Source organism: Mercenaria mercenaria, chromosome 8, assembly GCF_021730395.1.
Source record: "Mercenaria mercenaria strain notata chromosome 8, MADL_Memer_1, whole genome shotgun sequence".
NCBI classification, from domain to species: domain Eukaryota; kingdom Metazoa; phylum Mollusca; class Bivalvia; order Venerida; family Veneridae; genus Mercenaria; species Mercenaria mercenaria.
In genome coordinates, this window is record NC_069368.1 from 6,892,559 (window position 1) to 6,915,739 (window position 23,181).

The 23,181-nt window shown below is 34.7% G+C and overlaps 3 protein-coding genes across 6 annotated transcripts in view; 2 read left to right on the forward strand and 1 right to left on the reverse strand.

Moving 5' to 3' along the window:
* Positions 1 to 9,936, reverse strand: part of LOC123523126 (uncharacterized) — a 45,382-nt gene extending 35,446 nt beyond the window's left edge. The window contains exons 1-4 of one of the 3 annotated variants that reach the window (XM_045300774.2): positions 9,817 to 9,936; positions 4,600 to 4,821; positions 2,779 to 2,882; positions 173 to 364 (exon numbers count right to left, since the gene is read on the reverse strand). In XM_045300774.2, the coding sequence (XP_045156709.2) occupies positions 173 to 364; positions 2,779 to 2,882; positions 4,600 to 4,813 (510 nt within the window). In that variant the 5' untranslated portion in view covers positions 4,814 to 4,821; positions 9,817 to 9,936. Of the gene's footprint in view, positions 1 to 172; positions 365 to 2,778; positions 2,883 to 4,599; positions 4,822 to 9,785 lie in introns of all 3 variants that reach the window. The other 2 variants (XM_045300773.2, XM_045300772.2) reach the window with 2 other exon arrangements.
* Positions 9,937 to 10,105: 169 nt separating this feature from the next.
* LOC123523125 (anaphase-promoting complex subunit 11) lies at positions 10,106 to 17,502 on the forward strand. Of its 2 annotated transcripts, none has more exons than XM_045300771.2 (3): positions 10,106 to 10,160; positions 15,653 to 15,773; positions 17,365 to 17,502. In XM_045300771.2, exons 1-3 carry the CDS (start codon positions 10,143 to 10,145, stop codon positions 17,478 to 17,480), a joined length of 255 nt encoding a protein of 84 aa, XP_045156706.1. In that variant the 5' UTR covers positions 10,106 to 10,142; the 3' UTR covers positions 17,481 to 17,502. The 2 variants fall into 2 exon arrangements, with proteins under 2 accessions (XP_045156706.1, XP_045156705.2); XM_045300770.2 differs by lacking the exon at positions 10,106 to 10,160 and adding an exon at positions 10,180 to 11,284 and having other exon boundaries at positions 15,655 to 15,773.
* Positions 17,503 to 17,777: 275 nt separating this feature from the next.
* On the forward strand, positions 17,778 to 21,712 carry LOC123523124 (isopentenyl-diphosphate Delta-isomerase 1-like). The gene has a single exon (XM_053549310.1). It carries the CDS (start codon positions 17,778 to 17,780, stop codon positions 18,579 to 18,581), a length of 804 nt encoding a protein of 267 aa, XP_053405285.1. The 3' UTR covers positions 18,582 to 21,712.
* Positions 21,713 to 23,181: the final 1,469 nt, after the last annotated feature.

Genomic DNA, 23,181 nt, shown 5'->3' on the forward strand with positions numbered 1-23,181 from the left:
AGCATTTTACAGCTACAAACAACCAAGTCAACAAAGTTATGGCAAACTTAATACCTGCTGTTCTTAAGTCTAGATTTCAGACTTTTAAACATTGATAAATATCAGTACTGAATGTACATCTCATAACAATATTTTTTACATAGCCTATGTACAGAATATAATTAGTTAAAACCTGAGGTACAGCAGATTCTTGTAACTCTGTATATTCGTTGAGCATATCAAGGAACCAGGGCTGTATCTGTACTCCGGTAATCCGTTCAAACGTTTCCACATCACAGTCTGACAGACTCTTGTCTCCAAATTTAGCTTTATAACGCTGCATTGCAGAAAAAATCTTCTCTACCTGATCTGTTTTACCCCATCTCTGTAAAATATTTCAGCATATAGATAAACTCAACATATTAAATACAAGAGGGTCATTGACCCTAAAGTGCTCACCTGTGTAAAAGGCTTCAAGTTTGTTTGTATAACGTAATGGTACAAGAACAGAGTTTGGTTTATATGCAATACTATATGATCTAAAAAGGCATCTGGGAAATGTAAGACATAAGGGTGTGAATGCATGGGGGCCATGTTTTATGACAAATCAAAATAATATGAACAACCTTGGTAGAAGGTCACACAAGGAACATTCCGTTTGTGTGAAATTATTTTAAAATCATGCCAGTAGTTTCATTAAAGAAAATTTCTAAAGTTTCCACTGTAATACATATAGGGAAAAGTGACCACACCCTCTGGTGGCCATGTTTTTTGACAAATCAGAATAATTTGAACAATCTAGGTAGAAGGTTACAAAAGGACCATTTGTGTGAATTTTTTTCCAAAATCAGACCAGTGGTTTAGGAGATATTGTTTGAAGGTATTTCTAGTTTTGGCTCTGGTGACCCCTATGTTTGTTCAAAAGAAACCATTTGAACAACTTTGGTAGAGGACCACCCAAGGAACATCCAGGTCCAAGTTTCATCAAAATCCACTCAGCGGTTTTGGAGGTGATAAGTAAGGTTAACTAACATCAAGGGGTGTTCAATAAATACCAGGAAAATTGCACTCCATTGCATAAATTGTTTACATATCGTCAAAACTTGATGAAACTGTTATGTCATGAAGAGAAAGTAATTTTCAGATGTCAAAGTATCGCTTAAGACTCACTATTCAGACACCAGAAGACAATAACATTCAGTCATAGTTTGAAAATTAAAAAGCTCCTTCATATTGAGGTCACAGGTCAGTGTCCCATTTGATCAATACCACTAGTGATCTTTCTATATTTTTCAAAACAACCAGTGACTTTCTTTAGGGTGAAATATAGCATGATAAATCCCAACAAGAGTGTCAGACTGTGCCTGGGGTGATTTGGCTGGTTATCGAACTTGGTTGAGATATTATGCCCACAAACATTGTCAGCAAGCTTGCTGAAGATCAGATGAAAACTGTTCGATTTAGAGACCGGACAAGGCTAAATTCACTGTTTTTTGAGTAATTCAAGGGCCATAATCCAAGCGTGCCTGGGGCGATTTGGCTGGTTATCAAACTTGGTCGAGATATTATGCCCACAAACATCGTCAGCAAGTTTGGTGAAGATCCGATGAAAACTATTCGACTTAGTGAGCGGACATGCTTTGGATGCTGCCTGTCCGCCGCCACAGGTGTTCACATAATACGCCCCGCTCTTTCATAGATGGGCGTATAAAAACGTGAAAATCCAGTTTCAGACATAGGCACTGAAAATTCGTACTAACAGACACAGTATTAATTTGCCAGAACTGGCATCTTATGAGTTTATTTTTGGACTCACAAGAATGTATATTATCTGTCCTATCAATTGCTATGAAATAGTACTACCAAAAGTGACATATGAGCTGTGCCATGAGAAAACCAACATAGTGGGTTTGCGACCAGCATGGATCCAGACCAGCCTGCGCATCCCCGCAGTCTGGTCAGGCTCCATGCTGTTCACTTTTAAAGCCTATTGGAATTGGAGAAACTGTTAGCGAACAGCATGGATCCTGACCAGACTGCGCGGATGCGCAGGCTGGTCTGGATCCATGCTGGTCGCACACCCACTATGTTGGTTTTCTCATGGCACGGCTCATTTATATTCAGATTTTATGTCTTCTGTTAATGCTACTACAATCAAAGGATAGAGATTCTTAACTGAGTTGGTACATTTGTTTACATAATTTTCTATCCTTCTTCTGAAAAAAAATCTATTGACAAAACTGAAAAATAAGAACATCAAAACCCTTTGAGCCTCACTAGGGGCATTTATCTTTTTTTATACTCAAGTCTGGCTAAAAACTATTTGACTCTTTTGATATTTTGAAAGTTCTACTTCATACATGCCATTCACTTATTTTTCTTGCTGCTTTAGAAATTAAATCTTACCAGCCAGCAGTTTGGATTGTACTTTGACTAACAATACTGTAGAATTGTTTTCACTGCATTTAAAAAAAACTAAACTTACAACATCTTGCTTTGTTCAATAACTGAATTACTGGCTTGGGGATATTTCAATGATAAACGTGAACAATGCGAGAGGAATGAGTAAACTCGGGCATAGACTGGTCCTTTGCAAACTTCGAAAAGTAAAAGAGAGAGTATATATATTCTCTTTGATCAAAACAATGAAATAAGACTTCATAGTAATATCTATAAACAAATAAGATGTACTATGATGTATTATTCAAAGTGTAATTTTCCATTCCTTTCTCAAAAAGTCTTGACATGAAGCTGTCACCTACTTTACAGGTAACTGCATACATTTCATACTATACTCACTTTTCCAAGACTTTTAAACTTTTGAAGTCTTACAATAAAATTCTTCAACTTCTTGTTCCTTTCTATGGTAGGTCCCATAATTCTGTCCTTTACTGGTATTTTCACTGCAAATAAAGATGAAAATATTTGACTTCTATGAATAAACAGTCAAATCTTTGCTAACAATCACCATAATTTTGTCCTTCAATGGCTCTTTCACCACAAATAAAGATGAAAATATTTGACTTAATGTAATATTCCTCTATGTTTAAACAGTCAAATCTTTGCTAACAGTCACCTTTAATAAAAGGTCATCTGTCATTAGAAGATGTAGATAAGATAGTAACCCTTGATATTGTGTTAGAATCTATTCAGTAAGTAATATATATAACAAGAGCACCGCAAGGCAGTGCAGACGCTCATCTGATTATTTTTGTCTCTGTATATTACAAATATTGTCCTACCCATGACTTTCTAAGTCCAAAAGAGGCCATAATTCTTGCAAAAAGCAGGATGGAGTTATTGTTTCTTGCTGTAGAGTCAGCTTATGATGGTAAACAACTGTTGCAAGTTTCAAAGCAATAGCTTTGATAGTTTAGGAGAAAAGTTTACCTAAACATAAAACTTAACCAATAAATCTGATATTTTCTAAGTCCAAAAGGGGCCATAATTCTTGCAAAAAGCAGAACAAAGTTACATTACTCACTGTACAGGGTCAGCTTATGATGGTGAACAAGTGTTGCAAGTTTTAAAGCAATAGCTTTGATAGTTTAGGCGAAAAGCTGACCTAAACACAAAACTTAACCAAGAAATCTGATTTTCTAAGTCCAAAAGGGATCATAATTCTTGCAAAAAGCAGGATGGAGTTTTGTTTCTTGCTGTACAGGGTCAGCTGTTGATGGTGATCAAGTCCTACAAGCTTCAAAGCAATAGCTTTGATAGTTTAGGAGAAAAATTTACCTAAACATAAAACTTAACCAAGAAATCTGACATTTTCTAAGACCAAAAGGAAAGGGGCCATAATTCTTGCAAAAAGAAGGGTGGGGTTATGTTTCTTGCTGTACAGGGTCAGCTGTTGATGGTGAACAAGTGTTGCAAGTTTCAAAGCAATACCTTTGATAGTTTAGGAGAAAAGCTGACCTAAACATAAAACTTAACCAGGCAACGCCATTACCGACCAAGTGATGACAATAACTCATCATTTTTAAAAAAAAAATTAGATGAGCTAAAAAGGGATTTTGTCATTGAATAAAATCACTGTTTGTCTATCAGAGGCATGTTATTTTATTACTTGGGCCGCAACGTTGTGATGTAATTCTTTTGCACCTTTACTCCAAACAGCTGACTTTATTCAATGACAAAATCATTGTTTCGAATATATTATTTTTTAATTTACAGTCACTCCAAACCTTTTCTCAAACAATTATCGGTCAGGTATTGGATCATAATTTGCAGTTGCTGGCAGAGGTACTTAATACAAATTATCAGATAAGATCTCTTTTAAGTCCAAGAGATTTGATAAATCTATTAATTTTTTTTTTCTGTTCAGTTTTATCTATATTTGATTTCTTGTAACAAAATGTCTAATACAACTGTGAACAGGTTCGGGGACATAAATAGATATCATAATTTTTTAATGTATACATTATTCCCGACAGGTTAAGATTAATGTTAAACCTAAATTTGGAGTATATTTCAAATATAATGTAACTACATGTACATTTGTATTCTGAATAATACTGAGATTATAAAACAATCCCTATATTCCTACACTTTTACACAATCAATGAACAATGTACAAAACAAAACAAAACAAAACATAGATGATGTGTGTACATGCACCTTCCTCCGCTGTAGAAGAAAGGGGCAGAACTGGATGAACTGCCGAGTATCTATCATGGTTATCTCCCTTGGACCTTTGACTCAAGATTTCACCATCTTTATCAACATCTGTAAAACTGGTTGTTCCATAGTCAGTGAACAGCTCCCTTTTCTTTCCAGATTTACCATACTGATATGGGAAATTGAATGAAGGTTGGCTGCTGTCCGTCTCCATTTCTTCTTCTGAAATATTAATATGTATTTGTTTTTTATTTTTGTCAGGTCCCTGTGATGAAAATCACTATTTTTCTACACACTCCATGAACTACATAAAAAATTTTGCTTGAAATTAATTGATATATTTTAATATGCATATATTAAGGCCATTAGTGAGTTTCCAAAAATTTTTGTGGGAGTTTAAAGTCAGACAAAAACAAAAATCAAAAGCACAAAGAGGTCGCAAGTATGATTCAAAACAAGCATTGACAACTCGGAAATGTTTCAATAGTCCGTATTTTCTGAATTCAGACAATAGCTCGGACATGGCATTTTGTTACATATAGTCATATACTGTATCAGGTCGAAGACTTCACCTGGAAAAAATGTCTTAAATCGAAAGACTCATATTAGTTAGGCCTACAAAAAATTCTTTGTTTCCGGTAACATGCTAAAAAAAAAGGGTAGGTCTGTCGGAATTTTTTTTTTTTTTTTATTAGGTGAAGGTTTTCGGAAATTATTTTTGTGTCAAAAAATAATTACAAATAAGGGGGTTATGCCTTTTCAAGGTTAGAGCATAAGTACATTGATTTCTAATATCATTGGCCATGTTTAAAGCATAAAAAGTGCAGTTTTGCAACTTTTTGTTTAAAAGTTGAAAAAAATATTCTCCATAAAACATTTCAGTTGGGCAAAAAAATTAAGGCAGGTTGGGATACCGGAAAAAAAAAAAGAGCTGTCGGAGGACAGCAACGCTCGACTATTCAACAGCCTTGTTGCTTGAATGAATATGAAAGTCGAAAAAGGGGCATAATTTAGTAAACAAGAGGACCATGATGGTCCTGAATCGCTCACCTATCCCCACATGACCCAGTGTTGAACTGAGTATGACGTCATTATTTCTATTATTTGACATAGTGACCTAGTTTTTGAGCACATGTGACCTAGATATCATCAAGATAAAAAATTCTGACCAATTTTCATGAAGATCCATTGAAAAATATGGCCTCTAGAGAGGTCACAAGGTTTTTCTATATGACCTAATGGCCTAGTTTTTGACCGCACGTGACCCAGTTTCGAACTTGACCTAGATATCATCAAGGTGAACATTCTCACCAATTTTCATGAAGATCTCGTGAAAAATATGGCCTCTAGAGAGGTCACAAGGTTTTTCTATTTTTCGACCTACTGACCTAGTTTTTGACCGCACATGACCTAGTTACAAACCTGACCTAGATATCATCAAGCTGAACATTCTCACCAATTTTCATGAAGATCCGTTGAGAAATATGGCCTCTAGAGAGGTCACAAGGTTTTTTCTATTTTTAGACCTACTGACCTAGTTTTTAACCCCACGTGACCCAGTTTCGAACTTGACTTAGATATCATCAAGGTGAACATTCTGACCAATAATCATGAAGATCTCATGAAAAATATGGCCTCTAGAGAGGTCACAAGGTTTTTCTATTTTTAGATCTACTGACCTAGTTTTTAACCCCACGTGACCCAGTTTCGAACTTGATCTAGATATCTTCAAGGTAAACACTCTGACCAATTTTCATGAAGATCCATTGAAAAATATCGCCTCTAGAGAGGTCACAAGGTTTTCCTATTTTTAGACCTTCTGACCTAGTTTTTGACCGCACATGACCCAGTTTCGAACTTGACCTAGATATCATCAGGTGAACATTCTCACCAATTTTCATGAAGATCCATTGAAAAATATGGCCTCTAGAGAGGTCACAAGGTTTTTCTATTTTTAGATTTACTGACCTAGTTTTTAACCCCACATGACCCAGTTTCGAACTTGACCTAGATATCATCAAGGTGAACATTCTGACCAATATTCATGAAGATCTCATGAAAAATATGGCCTCTAGAGAGGTCACAAGGGTTTTCTATTTTTAGATCTACTGACCTAGTTTTTAACCCCACGTGACCCAGTTTCGAACTTGACCTAGATATCATCAAGGTGAACATTCTGATTAATTTTCATGAAGATCCATTGAGAAATATGGCCTCTAGAGAGGTCACAAGGTTTTTCTATTTTTAGACCTAATGACCTAGTTTTTGACCCTACGTGACCCAGTTTCGAACTTGACCTAGATATCATCAAGGTAAACATTCTGACCAATATTCATGAAGATCTCATGAAAAATATGGCCTCTAGAGAGGTCACAAGGTTTTTCTATTTTTAGACCTACTGACCTAGTTTTTGAACCCACGTGACCCAGTTTCGAACTTGACCTAGATATCATCAAGGTGAACATTCTGACCAATTTTCATGAAGATCTTATGAAATATATGGCCTCTAGAGAGGTCACAAGGTTTTTCTATTTTTAGACCTACTGACCTAGTTTTTGATGGCACGTGACCCAGTTTCGAACTTGACCTAGATATCATCAAGATGAACATTCTGACCAACTTTCATAAAGATCCCATGAAAAATGTGACCTCTAGAGTGGTCACAAGCAAAAGTTTACGGACGCACGGACGGACGACGGACACCGCGCGATCACAAAAGCTCACCTTGTCACTTTGTGACAGGTGAGCTAAAAAGTAAAATAGGGTTATGGAACTTGCATAGTGCTTATCAGCTAAAGACAGTGGACAAGTGTGTTAAGTTTCAATCCATTTCCATTAGTGGGTACTGAGATACCAGCCTACATATAAGAATTTAACCTAAAACTCCTAAGTTGAAAAAGGGGCATAATTTTGTAAAATGCGAAGTTGAGTTATTGACCCTTTGCACTGCATGTCATATCATGACAGTGAACTAGTGTGTGAAGTTTCAATCCTTTCCCATAGTGGATACTGAGATACCTGAGCTTACATACAAAAACTTAACCAAAAATTTCTATGTTGAAAAAGGGGCATAATTTTGTAAAAAAGTGAAATAAAGTTATGGGACCTGCTTTGTGCATGTCAGATCATGACAGTGAACAAGTGTGTGAAGTTTCAATCCATTCCCATTAGTGAGTACTGAGATACCAGCTTACATATAAAACCTTAACCAAAAAATTCTAAGTCGAAAAAGGGGCATAATTTTGTAAAAAAGCAAAATAGAGTTATGGAACCTGTGCAATGTAAGTCAGTTTATCACAGTAAATAAGTGTGTGAAGTTTCAATCCATTTCCACAAGTGGGTACTGAGATACCAGCTTACATACAAAACCTTAACCAAAAAATTCTAAGTCGAAAAAGGGGCATAATTTTGTAAAAAAGCAAAATAGAGTTATGGAACCTGTGCAATGTAAGTCAGTTTATCACAGTGAATAAGTGTGTGAAGTTTCAATCCATTCCCACAAGTGGTTGCTGAGATACCAGCTTACATACAAAAACTTAACCAAATCGGGACGCGGATGCGGACGTGGACGCCGACGCATGGGTGAGTCCAATAGCTCTACTATTCTATGAATAGTCGAGCTAAAGATCCCTCATATGATCCCCAACCTCACCGATGCAACTTCAGCAGTGTAAAGAATGTTGATAGCTTACTTTTTGTCACAGTTACAGTAATACATATTGTCCGAAATAATTATCCCCACACAACCTATTTTCAAACACAACCTATTTTCGACCGCCTAGGACTTTGTATGATAAAAATCTTTACAGGCCAAATTTATCAGTTGTGACTGTTTCACTGTTTACAGCAGAGACAGAACATGTTAGAAACCTATTTGCCTTCAGTTTTGGTACTTAGAAAATTATATAAATTCCATCTATGTAGCAGTACTATGTTTTCATGAGGTTTTTCTTATTACTAAAAAACCTGCATCTTTCCTTGACTACTACCTATTCTTGCTTAAGCCAATATCAGTATTTATATATCTTTTGCACTAAATGTTTATTGCTTAACACATGCTTACTGCCAGAATTGTGAAGCATATTATTATTAAATTATTTTGACAATGCAATCATGATGCCTGTCCTTGCAACATTTTTTTTCATTTTCTAAGCAATTTGAAATATTTGGAGTGTCAAAAGCTTAGCAATTATATAATACATTGTCATATGTGACAGCTATCAATGTAGCAGATGTGACACCCTGGTTTTCTTGAGTAATTGAGCACATGATATAGTTCTTTAGATAATGCACTAACTTTTGGCTGCCATTTACTTTACCCTACCCCCTGTAATTTAGGTGCCAATTTAAGCAAGTGTACCTACAGTCTACAGTATATTGATCAGCCATGTTGGTTTTAGTGTTTGTTGCCAGACTTGAATTTTGGGTGGAGTGTATATATCAAAATCCCCTCCACTGAAAAATGACTGGGTGTTACAAAATCCCCTTCGCACATTTGCAGGGGGTATCATAATCCCCTCTGTGATTAACATTATAGATATATAGATATGAGTGCTCCAAATTATATTATGTTTGCTAAAGGCATTGTATTTACGTGCTTTATGCAATAGACTTTTAAGTTATATATGAACTTGATGAAAGAAGTAAAAATCACAGAGGGGATTATGATACCCCCTGCAGAAGTATGAAGGGGATTTTGTAACACCCTGTCATTTTTCAGTGGAGGGGATTTTGATTGTCTCCCTTTTGGGTGTATTATGTTTGCCATGTTGTAATGAAACTACAGTAAAAGTTTAGTGTTGTTTCATTTTGCTGGAAGGAAAATACCACCTGTGGTCGAATTTAGGTTGTAAATTTTCAGCATGACTTCCTACTGATGGCTTTCAAAATCATCCTGCCAGGGATTCGATCAGTTAGAAACTTGAAACTGAAATGGTATGCTTTTATAGCACTTATGCTGATAGAAAGTGTTAGACAATAAACCAAAGATTTGGACTTGCATTTGTATAAAACTGCACAGAAAACTTGTTAAGCGGTTGAAAACTGGTTGTGCCAGGATAAATATTGGCAGTTTCATTCAAGTTTTAATGTTGAAAATCTGGACCAGTGATTTTTTACAGCAGACAAACTTGTGTTTTTTTAGTCAAACTCAATCTGTACTTTTTATACAGGACTTGGGTCTGCACCTGGGTCTTGTACTGAAATTCTTGTACATACATCTGAATATTGTGTAAACTGCTTGTTACATGAAAAATATAGGCTTCTTTCAGAAGAGTGTAGTCCTGGATTAAAAACTTCCAAATTCATGCTGCATGGGCGCAGCCATCTTGCTTTAGGGATCAGTTGTTTTGTTTTGTTTTCTTCATTCAGATACATTTATTTTTTATGCCCCGAAAACTAACAGAAACATTTATATTATTTTCATAGAAGAAAATTCATTTTGATCCAAATACCATTTGAGCTGTATGCTACGCACTGTTTGGGACTAATGGCGTGTCCATTATTTATTTGCTTCTCCCAAAAATGCCGAGTACAACAACAACATGAAAGTGAAACTAAAAAGTAAAATTTATAGGTTTTCTATAAATTTTCGTCATTAAAGTGTAACTTTTGATGATGTTTAACATTTGATGATTCTCTGTAATGATACTTTTAAGTCTTATTCCAATGTTTATTGAGTAAAATTTGAAATAGCGTAATATACATATTTCGGTCAAAATTATTTTCGGATACTTGGAGACGGATTAAGATTAGATGTTAGATCTTTATTTTATTTTCAAACTTACTTCTATAGCTATTTATGATTGCATTATATTTGATTTTATTCTCTCACTCAACTTTATATATCAATTTGGTATTATTGAATGCAGTGTCTAGCCTAGACCAAATAATAGTGATGTTTTTCTAATTGCCTAACCTTATATCAATAATTTTTTGATCAATAGAAAGGTTATAAAACAAGCAATTTATTAATTACTTTTAATTGTTATTTTCGAAATAAAATGGATTGAATATGAATTCTTAACTTACAGTGTTTTTTTTAGTTTTGAACACCACTACACCACTATTAAAACTATATGGCATTTAAAATGGTAATTCATTTTAAAAAGATATTTCAGTATGAAAAATGTAAGTATTTCAAAACTTTTTGAATTTTGGAAATCCATAAATTAGCGAAAAAATTATTAGAAATTAAAAATTCTGCTGATCCAATTGTTTTTTTGCCCACCACCAGATAAACAGTTGTAAATGCGTGATGTCACGGCGATCTCTCCTATAGGACATTACGGGACAGAGTGATAACCTTTGAATGTCGCGGTCCCGTCACATTATTATTATTTACCAGATTTTATAGCGCTCTTTTCATCTATAATATAAACGTTCAGAAGCGCTGAACATCCACATCCAAACTTAATCTGCATAATTATGTCTGTTTAAAAATCTCCAATGAAATCCATTTGGAAATGTTTCAAGAATGGTAAAAATATTAACTAGGAAAGGCTGTATCTTAAATCTACCAAACTTAAATGCCTTTGGTTACTAATGACACAAATTTATAGATCCTATGCAAATTTGAGTGCAGATAACTTGATAAAAATTGACATGTATTCATTATGTTGACACATTATTTTTATTTCTTTCATATTTGTTGCCCACCATCTTTGTGCTCCTTTGTTTGTTCAGGGTAAGTTTGATTTAAGTTTTTTTCTGTGCATTAATTGTTGGGTGTTCATATATCATATAATAGTTGTTGATAATGATTTTAATACCTACATGTAGTGTATTTTGTGCATATAAATATTTTATTTTTTTTTATCATTTGATATTTGTTTTGATGACATTTTTAGAACTAAAATCAAGAAAATTTTCTTTGCATTTTTGCAGTTCTTATTTAATATCTTCTTTTGTTCAAGTATATTTGTACTGTGTTTTCACAGTGATTTCTGTTATAATATTGAAAAGAAAGTGCCCAATTCTTTTGAAGGGGGGACCTACATGGCAGAGTAGTTGTGGTCACTGACTTCAAGTCATTTACGCTAACTTACCCCTTACAACTGTTAGTTTGAACCCTGATCAGGTTGTTAATCAAGGAAGTCACCCAGCTTGCATAGAACAGGGTGGCCACCGACTCTGGAAAACAGGGAAAACAGGGAAAAGGTCTAAAAAAAATTCCCTGCATGGAAATTTCAGGGAATTTGAAAATTTTGAAAAAATCAGGGAATTATCAGGGAATTTTGAAAAAATTGAAAGAAAAAATTTAAAAGACTGTATAATTATGTCTTGGCTACTGGTGGTTTCTCTTCTTCATAATAGTTACATTTATTTTATATAATACAGAATACTATACTTAGCAAATGCACTCACTGTTTGATGATCCGAAAACTGTTATTCATCAACTATAAGAGATATGTTTTTGTTTCTAAAATGGAGAGAAGCTAAAATGGAATTGAGCAACCATTGCCCCAGAGCTCAAATACTAATACATTGTACTTTGAAAGCAAGCAGAAGTTGTTACACAACTAGAAACTAAAATGAATTGAGTGTCAATATATTACTGACATTAACAAAATGTATACCAACATTTGAATCATGCATTAGAAGTACCTGTGTATTGGTAGTAGTTGCTTGTTAGACATTTGCTAGTTATTAACAAACATTTACATTAGTCTTGAATAGCATAATTATGAAATGTATTATAAAACCATAAAATTAGCAACTTATGAGAAAACTCTTTGGCTTTGAAACCAGTAATGGAATCAAGACTAGCCTGTACATTCTGTAGTCTGATCAGGATCCATGTTGTTTGTTTGTGCTCATTAACTGTACCAGCCATACTTCAAACTTTAGGGAGAGCCCTGTAGGTCTTTAAAGTTAAAATGAACAGGATGGTTCCTGATCAGAGAGTACAGGCTTTTTTAATCCATACTGGCCACAAAGTCATTATGCTGGTGTCCCATGTCATGACTTGAGTTTTAAACTCAGTTTACCAGTGAGATGAAATTGTTCTTATGAATGCAAGGAGGTGTTGACATTTGTATGCTAATTTAGTGGACTAATTCATTTTCGAAGAAACTTTTATGTCAAATCTTGAAGACCATTAATTAATTTTGTCTAGATTTAATATTTTTCTTTTTAAGTTAAAAAGTTAAAACTGCAGGAAAAGTTATTTTCCACTGCCTCCTATTAGAAACTGAAGTGCTGGATTGTTTATATGTATATGTAACATCCTGTTTTGATTTACATAATTGTACTAACATTAATAGTGTTTAAAATTCAAAGTGAAAACTGCAGTTACTGGTAGTTTTGTGAGTATAGCTTGTTAGAAACCTGAATGGCTAGAATGTTTGTGATGTAGAACATTGATAATGTTTAGAAAGTTATAGATTTGTAATGCTTAAAGGCTTATTTTTAACCTTCTGCTTTAATATGCAGTATGATTATGAAAATTGTAGTGTCTTTGTGGCATTGTAAAGGAGAATGTTAAATCAGGCTCAGTTCATTTACATTAAAACATGATAACTGATTAAAGGTGGATAATCAGATTTTGGCCATGTAATGGATTTGTTGGAAACTTTAGCATCTGATCATTTACACTCATTTATGTTCACTTAACACTTAATACAAATTAGATTTTCACTGGAGGTATTTTTAAAATTTCATTTTCCTATCCTGGTTGCCCAACCAAGATAGAGTTATTTTATCATAAGTATAAATTTGATAAACATACTTTGCCTAAGGAAATGTATAAATATTAGACATATTGTAATATATTTGTAAAATATTTGCATTAAAAATTATGTATTTAGATGGAATTCATTAGAAACGCAAGTTTGAAAAATTATTATTACCTCCCTTTGCCTATCTTTGTTGCGCAACCAAGATAGATTGGAAATAAATGAATTCAGAAGCTACACACAGCTTTTAAACTTGCATTTTGGTTCAGATTGCTCAGTAGTTGATATGTCTATCAAATGCAAATGTAAAACTAGACATTGTATCGAAATAAAAAGAAATACCCAGCTTTTTATATACTTTCATATTAAAGGGGAGTAATTACAAAATTTAATAAAAATAATAAAATATATATTTCAAATAGGAATCTTACTCTATGTAATCGGTCTTTTTGTTCCTTAAATAATTCTCTACCAGAATATACAAAAAGTAAAAAAAGTCTTTAAATGTTGTTTAAATGTGATTGACCACCTTTAAAGCTGTAATCACATTGTTGATTTGAATAATCAATGTTATAGGCAATAAAAGACACTGGAATTAGTATCACAACAAGTTACAAAATAAATAATGGTATGTACATGTATGTGAAATGTAAGTCATTGCTGCTGAAGTATTGAAGTTTTCTTTTTTGAGTTGTTTTGAGTTGTTACTTACCATGCTTACTACTCTTACTGAAGTTGCTCAATGAGATCTTAAATTACCTAGTATATAATTGATTATTCAAGCAGGATTCTGAAAATAAAATAAATAATGAATATATTTTCAAAATATAATAAATAAATATAATTTCATATGTATATAAAATAGATGTAAAATAAACAAGTTTATTGGTGGAGAAGGTATGGCTAGAAGGGGAGGATGGAGGCCATAATATTACTACATTTATATTCACAATTGTTGTTACGCCGAACAAAGTATCAGGGAAACTGACTATCCTGTCAGGGAAAATTCAGGGAATTATCAGGGAAATTTACTTCAGATTTTTGGTGGCCACCCTGTAGAATCTTCATACAATTATACCAGTGCATAACCTCAAGTTAATGCACATTGTTTTGAATGGAAAAATAGATATATGTACATCTAATTTTGTTCAAAATTGCATTGGTCTGAAAATTTACCCAGAGACGCTCTTTGAAATATGAAATAAAAGGCTACACTAACAAGTACATGTACTCATAAACAAATAAACTCTCAGCCTCAGTGCTGCCTGCTGTTGTAAGGCACCATCATACTCTCAGCCTCAGTGCTGCCTGCTGTTGTAAGGCACCATCATACTCTCAGCCTCAGTGCTGCCTGCTGTTGTAAGGCATCATCATACTCTCAGCCTCAGTGCTGCCTGCTGTTGTAAGGCACCATCATACTCTCAGCCTCAGTGCTGCCTGCTGTTGTAAGGCACCATCATACTCTCAGCCTCAGTGCTGCCTGCTGTTGTAAGGCACCATCATACTCTCAGCCTCAGTGCTGCCTGCTGTTGTAAGGCACCATCATACTCTCAGCCTCAGTGCTGCCTGCTGTTGTAAGGCACCATCATACTCTCAGCCTCAGTGCTGCCTGCTGTTGTAAGGCACCATCATACTCTCAGCCTCAGTGCTGCCTGCTGTTGTAAGGCACCATCATACTCTCAGCCTCAGTGCTGCCTGCTGTTGTAAGGCACCATCATACTCTCAGCCTCAGTGCTGCCTGCTGTTGTAAGGCACCATCATACTCTCAGCCTCAGTGCTGCCTGCTGTTGTAAGGCACCATCATACTCTCAGCCTCAGTGCTGCCTGCTGTTGTAAGGCACCATCATACTCTCAGCCTCAGTGCTGCCTGCTGTTGTAAGGCACCATCATACTCTCAGCCTCAGTGCTGCCTGCTGTTGTAAGGCACCATCATACTCTCAGCCTCAGTGCTGCCTGCTGTTGTAAGGCACCATCATACTCTCAGTCTCAGTGCTGCCTGCTGTTGTAAGGCACCATCATTTATCAATAGAATCTCATTGCGTTTTCAAAACAGATATACACCCCAAAACGGAGGTGATGGCACTATCTGTTTATGATAGTTTTTTTCAACTGTTCATTCCAAATACTTAGCTGTAAGTTTTAAAAGATGGCCCATCATGGGGAGTAATTCCAATGAAGCATTTTACATATCTTAAACATGGTAAGTTTCACAGCTTACAGGCCATTACTCTTAACATTGCATTTTTTGGCTGTGAGAATTTGATCAACACATTTTTTGTGTAACATAAAATAATTATGATACAAAAATGTATGTCAGTATAAGAACTGAGAATACTGCTGAATTTACTACTTTTAGAATTCTGTTTCTTCTTTTCATCAGTTGGACAGCTGTTGCTACCTGGCGATGGGTTGCTAACGACGACAATTGTGGAATCTGTCGTATGGCATTTGATGGTTGCTGTCCTGATTGTAAACTACCTGGCGATGATTGCCCATTAGGTATGCAGGTGAAATAAAGCATGTTGCGAGAGTTGTTAAATTTTAATAAAATTTCCTTTCAAGAATCAAGTCAGTCATATTCTTGAGCAAGAAGATATCATTGACAGTTTAATTATTTCATCTTGGATTCAGCTTATGAATTTGACTTGTTTTTGAAAATTTGACTCTGTTTGAAAATTCAAGGCCAATTGATACATGTAGCAAAGTTGAACATTGATATCAGAGTAGACATACAGCTCTGTGTTAAAAATGTTTTTAAATACAGGTTTCTATCAACATGAAGCATTGTAATGTATTCTGAACAAATAATTTATAAAAAGGACAGGGATTAAAATTACTGTTGAATTTTATCTCATATAGTAACCTTTTAATATATAGGAAAAAGTGTCTACAGCATTTGTGACACACTGAACTTTTTAGCTCACCTGAGCACCAAGAGCTCATGGTGAGCTATTTTGATCATGCTGTGTCTGTTATCCATCTGTGTCCATCAGTAATTTCTTTACATGACTTCTCCTCCAAAACCACGGAATGGACTTTGATAAAATTTTACACAAATGTGTTACAACCTTCTTCCAAAGTTAGTCAAATGGTTATGGTTCATTGAAGATACAGGTCACTTTGGTTAAACTTAAACATAGGTTCACAGCTATCAAACTTTAAAAAATCTTCCCTGAAGCGGTAATACATGTAGTTAGAATCTTGATATTTGGCAGGGCCCTCTGTGGCCGAGTGATTCAGGTCGCTAGCTTCAAATTGCTTGCCCCTCATCGATGTGGGTTCTAGTCTCACTCGGGGTGTTGAATTCTTCATGTGAGAAAGCCATCCAGCTGCATTATGGAAGGTTGGTGGTTCTACCTGGGGTCCCAGGTGCCCGCTCGTAATAAAATAACGCACAGAGGGGCACCTGGGGTCTTCCTTCACCATCAAAGCTGGAAAGTCGCCATATGACCTATAATTGTGTCAGTGTGATGTTAAACCCAATAAAATAGATAAATTGATTTGGCTTGTGATATCAGAGTTTGACTCACTACCTTATTGTTGAAATTATTGTCCTAGGGTCAGAAATATCGACGTCCCTTAGTGTGATGTAAATACTATATGCGTATAAGTTATATATAAGAAAATCTTCTCTGAATCTCCATTTCTGTTTGGCATGTTGTATCAGTGTTTGACTCTCTACCATAGTTGTTCAAATTAATGTCATAGTGTCAAAAAATGGCCACGCCCCTATGTGTAACATGTACTTGCTATAGGCTTATATACAAGAAACTTTGTAATCTTCTTCTCTGAATCCATAATAGCTAGAGCCTTGATATTTATATAAACCTAACTCTGTACACTAGGTTATACAAACCTTTTTACACAGGTGAGTGCTTTAGGGTCAATGACCCTCTTGTTAGTGTTTTAAGGAATGGTTGATTTTTAAAAATTGATAATGGAATACAATACGTGTACTTTCTAAAGTTATGTTCCTTAAAACAGGTAAAAGTGGGAGCCTCATTAACAACCATGATTAAACAATTGTCCTAAGAAGGAATATTACTTATAGGGACACACATTTTCTGTAATGTATTGTTTATATTTTCAGTTTGGGGTGAATGCTCGCACTGCTTCCATATACACTGTATTGTCAAGTGGCTCAACTCACAACAAGTTCATCAGCTCTGTCCCATGTGTAGGCAAGACTGGAAATTCAAGGAGTAATCTGCCTTGATGTACACAAAACTAGAAACTCAGAGTAATCTCCCTTGGTGACAATTTTAAATTGGCAGAATTTTTTTTTGCTGTTTCCTGTTGATAACAGGGAAGGATTGAAAGCTGGATTATTTTTATTTTCATGTACATTTTGTATTTTATGTTAGTAGCGAGAGAATATAAATCAAGTGATTTCATATTGGTGCACTGCTCTGCGAAAACTTTTAAGGTTTGTTTTCATTAAAAACATAGGCAGAATATTTGTAAGAAAACAGGCATCATTTTTTGAAGAAAAAAAAAAATAGAATGCTGTTGAAGAAGGCATTTTTAGTCTCGAATTTCCTTGTTCACAGGTCAGGCTTTAAAGAGAAACCTGTTCTATCATTTATAAGGTTTCATAGTTCTTCATCAATGGAAGACAAGCTTTTAAAGGATTATGATGATCAACAAGTCAGATTGATGGAAGAGCCATGTATTCTTGTAAATGAAAAGGATGAGGTTATTGGAACAGCATCAAAGAAATCATGCCATCTCCTTGGTAACATAAACAGTGGTATGTTACATAGAGCATTCAGTGTTTTCCTCTTTAACAGTAAGAATGAACTTCTGCTTCAACAACGGTCAGACGCAAAGATCACATTTCCAGGCTTGTTTACTAACACTTGCTGCAGTCATCCGTTAAACTTTGATTTGGAGAGAGACGAGAAAGATGCAATGGGGGTGAAACGTGCAGCACAGCGTAAACTTTTCCATGAGCTGGGTATCACACCAGATCAAATTCCACTAAACATATTTCAGTACTTGACTCGAATCCAGTATAAAGCAGAAAATATTCCAGAAGACGGGAAGTTTGGGGAGAATGAAATTGACTATGTGCTCATTGTTCGTAAAGATGTTGACTTAAGTATAAATCCGAATGAAGTGAAGTGTGTGAGATATGTTAATAAGGACCAACTTCAAGAACTACTGACATCTTCGGAATCGGGAAAGGTCATATTAACACCATGGTTCCACTTGATATGTAAACATTTCTTGTTCAAATGGTGGGATGGACTCGAGAACCTGAAGAAAATGCAAGATCATCAGAATATACACAACTTTACGAATTAGATCGATATATATGGTACACATAGGTACTAATGGCATTTTTACAAGATGCCCCATTTCAAACTGCTACATTAGAGTAGTGATAATTTTCCTTCTTCTAAGGACAATAAAATAACAAGAAATTTGAGTTCTAGAAAAAGATTTCCTCCTATCTGAATTTGAACTCAAATGTCCTCCATTTATGTCTTTTTTTATGCCCCCGCCATAAAATGGAAGGGGGTGCATAAAGTGCTACCCATGTCCGTGTGTGTTTGTTTGTGTGTTTGGGAAAGGGTGGTGTTTGTATTCAGGCCATAACTTTGACATGCATGGTCTGATTTCAGAATAATTTCACGCAAATGATAAGCATGGATAGACAATGTGTCATGCGCAAAAACCAGATCCCTAGGTCTAAGGTCAAGGTCACAGTCCTTGGTTGAACTTGGCCAATTTTCACTACATATATACTGATAATGTGGTCTTTGTGTCCGGTCCATAACTTTGACATGCATTGTCCGATTTCAAAATAATTTGACACAAATAATAAGCATGGATAGACAATGTGTCTTGCGCAAAACTAGGTCCCTAGGTCTAAGGTCAAGGTCACACTTAGAGGCCAAAGATCACATACAAGAATGACTGTCCTGAGCATTTCTTCTTCATGCATGGAGGGATTTTGAGGTAAGTTGGCTCAAATGTACACCATCATGAGACAGAATGTCATGCTTAGGAACCAGGTCCCTAGTTCAGAAGTACTTCCCTTTTTGGTACTATGAATAGCTTATATTGTATCTTTTTTATTACTTGTCGTAGGGAAAAATAAGACCATTTTTCTGTAGTACAAGATGCATGCTCCATCCAATTTTGAGATGTATTTTGATCTGTCTCTTACTGGTAAGGAGTTTTTTTGTGGACTTAGATTTTTTTTTTTAAGATCAACTTCCCTTGGCCAAGGGTCCTTCTTTTTATTATTTGTGAGCAGTACCATGCCTGTGACCTTTCTCATGTTGCGGGGGCATCCGTGTCTGTGACACGTTCCTAGTTTTGCATTGTGTTAGAATTTGCTTAGAAAGATTGTTCTGGTCAGCATTGTGTGTGTGCAGTTTAAGATAATACCATAGTTGGAAGTAACGTATCTAGGATATAGTATGGGTCCATGAGCCATGTACGCTTAAAATTATTACAGTGATAATATTTTCTGAGAAAAAAATGCCAAAAAGTCATTTTGAAAATTTTTGGCCCCTGTGACAATGAGCCATTAGAAGGGTGATCAGGAGCATTTTTTCAAAAAAATATTTCTGTATCAGTGATTGGCCATCTTTGGGGCAAGTGAATAATCTTTAAGAAAAATCTTACTTAAAGCCCAGTTGCAAACCATTTAGGCACAACGAGCGAGCAACATTAGTTTTTTTTTTCTCTACCCGAATAAAACTCACATATTTTTATCATCAAACACTTCCCCCTTAAGCACACCTGCAAGCACACCATGCCAGTTAAAAATAGTGCATTTTTATCTCAGAAAACATTATCATTGTAATAAATTTAAGTGTATATGGCTCATGGACCCACACTGTATCCTAGATATGTTACTTCCATCTGTGGATTATACTAGGGATCAAATACAGTTGCACCTTAACTAGTTATTTCTGTGATGTAATATCAGACGTCTGCGCATAGATTTATTCAAGGTACAATATTGGTATCTGCAATCATTAAATACTGAATGATACTGCACTGTATCATCAGACTATTTAATGTTTTATTGTTGTTTTTTTTTTATTCTAAAAATAACCTCACAGAAATAACTATAAAAGTGATGTAAAGATAATTTATTGAGTTTGTCTAAGTTGTAAGACAATTTTATATTACATGTAAAGCAGTTTCCAAAACATGGATAATATATGATCACAGATCATCACCCTTATCAGTAAACTATAGACCTTCACTTAGTCTAGGTCAATAGCTTTCTTATGAGGGTCAATAGTCCTTTTTCCTTGGCTGAATAATTTCGCTCATTGACCAATTTAAAGGTATATAGTTGTAAGCTATTTTCTTATGCTACAGAATATTAGTCTGAGATTACAATAAAATGGGGACCACAATCGTGTTTAAAATGGCATTTTTATACTGCCTGAGGGTATTTATATGTTATTACCGTTAGTGTTATTTCTTAATATGTTTGGACTATTTAAGGAAACAAATTTAAGTGCATTTGTATACTGCCTAGTAGGAAGTTTGGTATTACAAACGTTCCGAATGACTTGCCAGTCAGTAATCTTAACTATTTGCCTGAGGTATGACTATTGACTGGCAAGGCATTCAGTAAATGTTTAGTTACATGGCATCATATACTGGTACAAATTTTCCTATTTAGCCCAGCAAAATTAACTGTTGAACTATGAACCAGTCAATAAAACATATATACGCTGGTGATTTATATCAGAATTGATTGTGGAAAGATATGCATTTATTAAATGACTTCCAGGTCACAAGTTTTGTCTATTAACCAGTAAACCATTCAATGAGTGTTTTATTACATGATATCAGAAATAAATTTTCATATCTGTTTTTCTTCCAAATTTTGACTGTAGCTCAACAAAATCTACTGCAGAACTATAGACCTGTTTGTAGCAAACTATTGACCCACCATTTATATAAGGAGTCATTTTATAATACTTTGACGTATTTGATGTCATTGGAATGAAATAAAGCCATTACATAATTTTGGTAAAACACTAGTGTAATAACACCTCAGTCAAATGGACTTTGACTGTAATAGGTAAAGAAAGAATAAATTTTTGATGTCTAACATTAGATAAAAAGAATATTACATTTGTGTCTTTCCACCTTGAATTTATTAAACTTTAATAATGTTGATGAAATGCTTTGCAGAGCCACGCATCTTATTCAACTTGTTTAATAAATTCAGCATCAAAAAGGCACTTTGTGTAATGTCCAAAATTTATTGATATAATGTTCTTGTATTTTTATTAATTATTTGAAGAAATAATTGTTTGAAATGCTTATTTGCATTTACTCAGACCGTGAATGATTACATATTTACTACATGTGTGTACATTATTACAAGTATTGTATGGTATTTTCTTGTCATTTAGATGTACTTGTATTTCAAATAAAGTCAATATTAAGACATATTTGTTGTAAAGATTTTGCACTTAATCATTACCTAAGTAAATTGATGAGCCTTTGCAATTCCAAATCGGTCGCATTTTCCTATCCCCAAATTGTTGTATTACTTACATGTGAGGTCAGACTTAAACAACAGGTTAGCATTCTTTTGCTACCTTTTACCAGCTTACCTTTTTCAGCAGAAATACCTGTATCTTTGTAACAAATAAAAATATAATGTTTCATACCTTTTGTATGAACTGGAAAGATGACCTTGAACCTTGCAAGGATTCTCACTGGACAAAGAAGTGTTAATATTTTTGTATTGTACTGTCTACTTCCAAAATAGACAAAACAAATCAAAAATGGTGTTATATTTTTAGCTCACCTAATCACAAAGTGCTCAATGTGAGCTATTTTGATCACCCTGTGTTTTGCTTTGAGGTCACAATTTTGAACCAATCTTAATGAAACTTGATCAGAACATTATCCTCAGTAAATCCTGGTCAAGTTTGCTAATGGGTCATTTAGGGTAAAAAAAAACAACAGGACACTGGATCAGTTAATAGGAAAACATTTTTAACACTCCAGAGGTCACTTTTTCTACCTCATCGTTATGAAACTTTGTCAAAATGTTTGCTCAGGTCAAAAACAAGATCACATGATCAAATGATAGGAAAACTTGTTAACACTCTAAATGCCACATTTTCATCTTGATCTTCTGCAAACATTTTCAGAATGTTTGTCTCTATGAAATCAGGGTTGAGATTAAAATAAGGTTACATGTTATTGAGGTGAAAAACTAGGTCACTAGGTCAAACCAAGAAAAAACCTTGTTAACACTACATTTTCAGTTTGATCCAGTTAAAACATTTTGATAAAAGAAACCTCAAAGTATCGCGTAACAATTACAAAACACAAAATAAAACTGTCGATAACATTTTTTTCTGGGGAGCCTCAAGTAAACGGATTCAGTTGGATAGAAATTACGCTCCAACACTGAAAAATTATGGCCTTGCTCTCTGAATTCAAAAACCATAGGTCAGAAGTAAAACCTACCTACATTTCTTCCACAGTATGTAAACTAAAGAATAAATGCAAAATAAAGAACATTTACCACATGTAACTCGGTATTTTCAAAGATGTCTAAACTTTCACCATTCTGTATCAGGGGTTAAATTCACTTTAAACAGCAAGAAATGGCTAATCAAATGAAAAATTTCCGCTTTTGTACAACAAATCAATAATAAGTCTTGAAAAAACAGTTTATCTTACTAGATAAACGAAATAATAATGAAAAAAAAAAACGTTTGGTCCTAGTGGGGCTTGAACCTACGTCCTCCTGAAAACTTAGTTAAAGTAGGTTTATGGTAGGAATTGAATACTCTTCAAAAAAGGAGGTACACTATTACGGGTCCGTCAGTTTTCCTAACCATCGTATAAGGGAAGGAACAGGACTAGACCATAATCATTAACAGTCCGGTTGGTAGCGGGG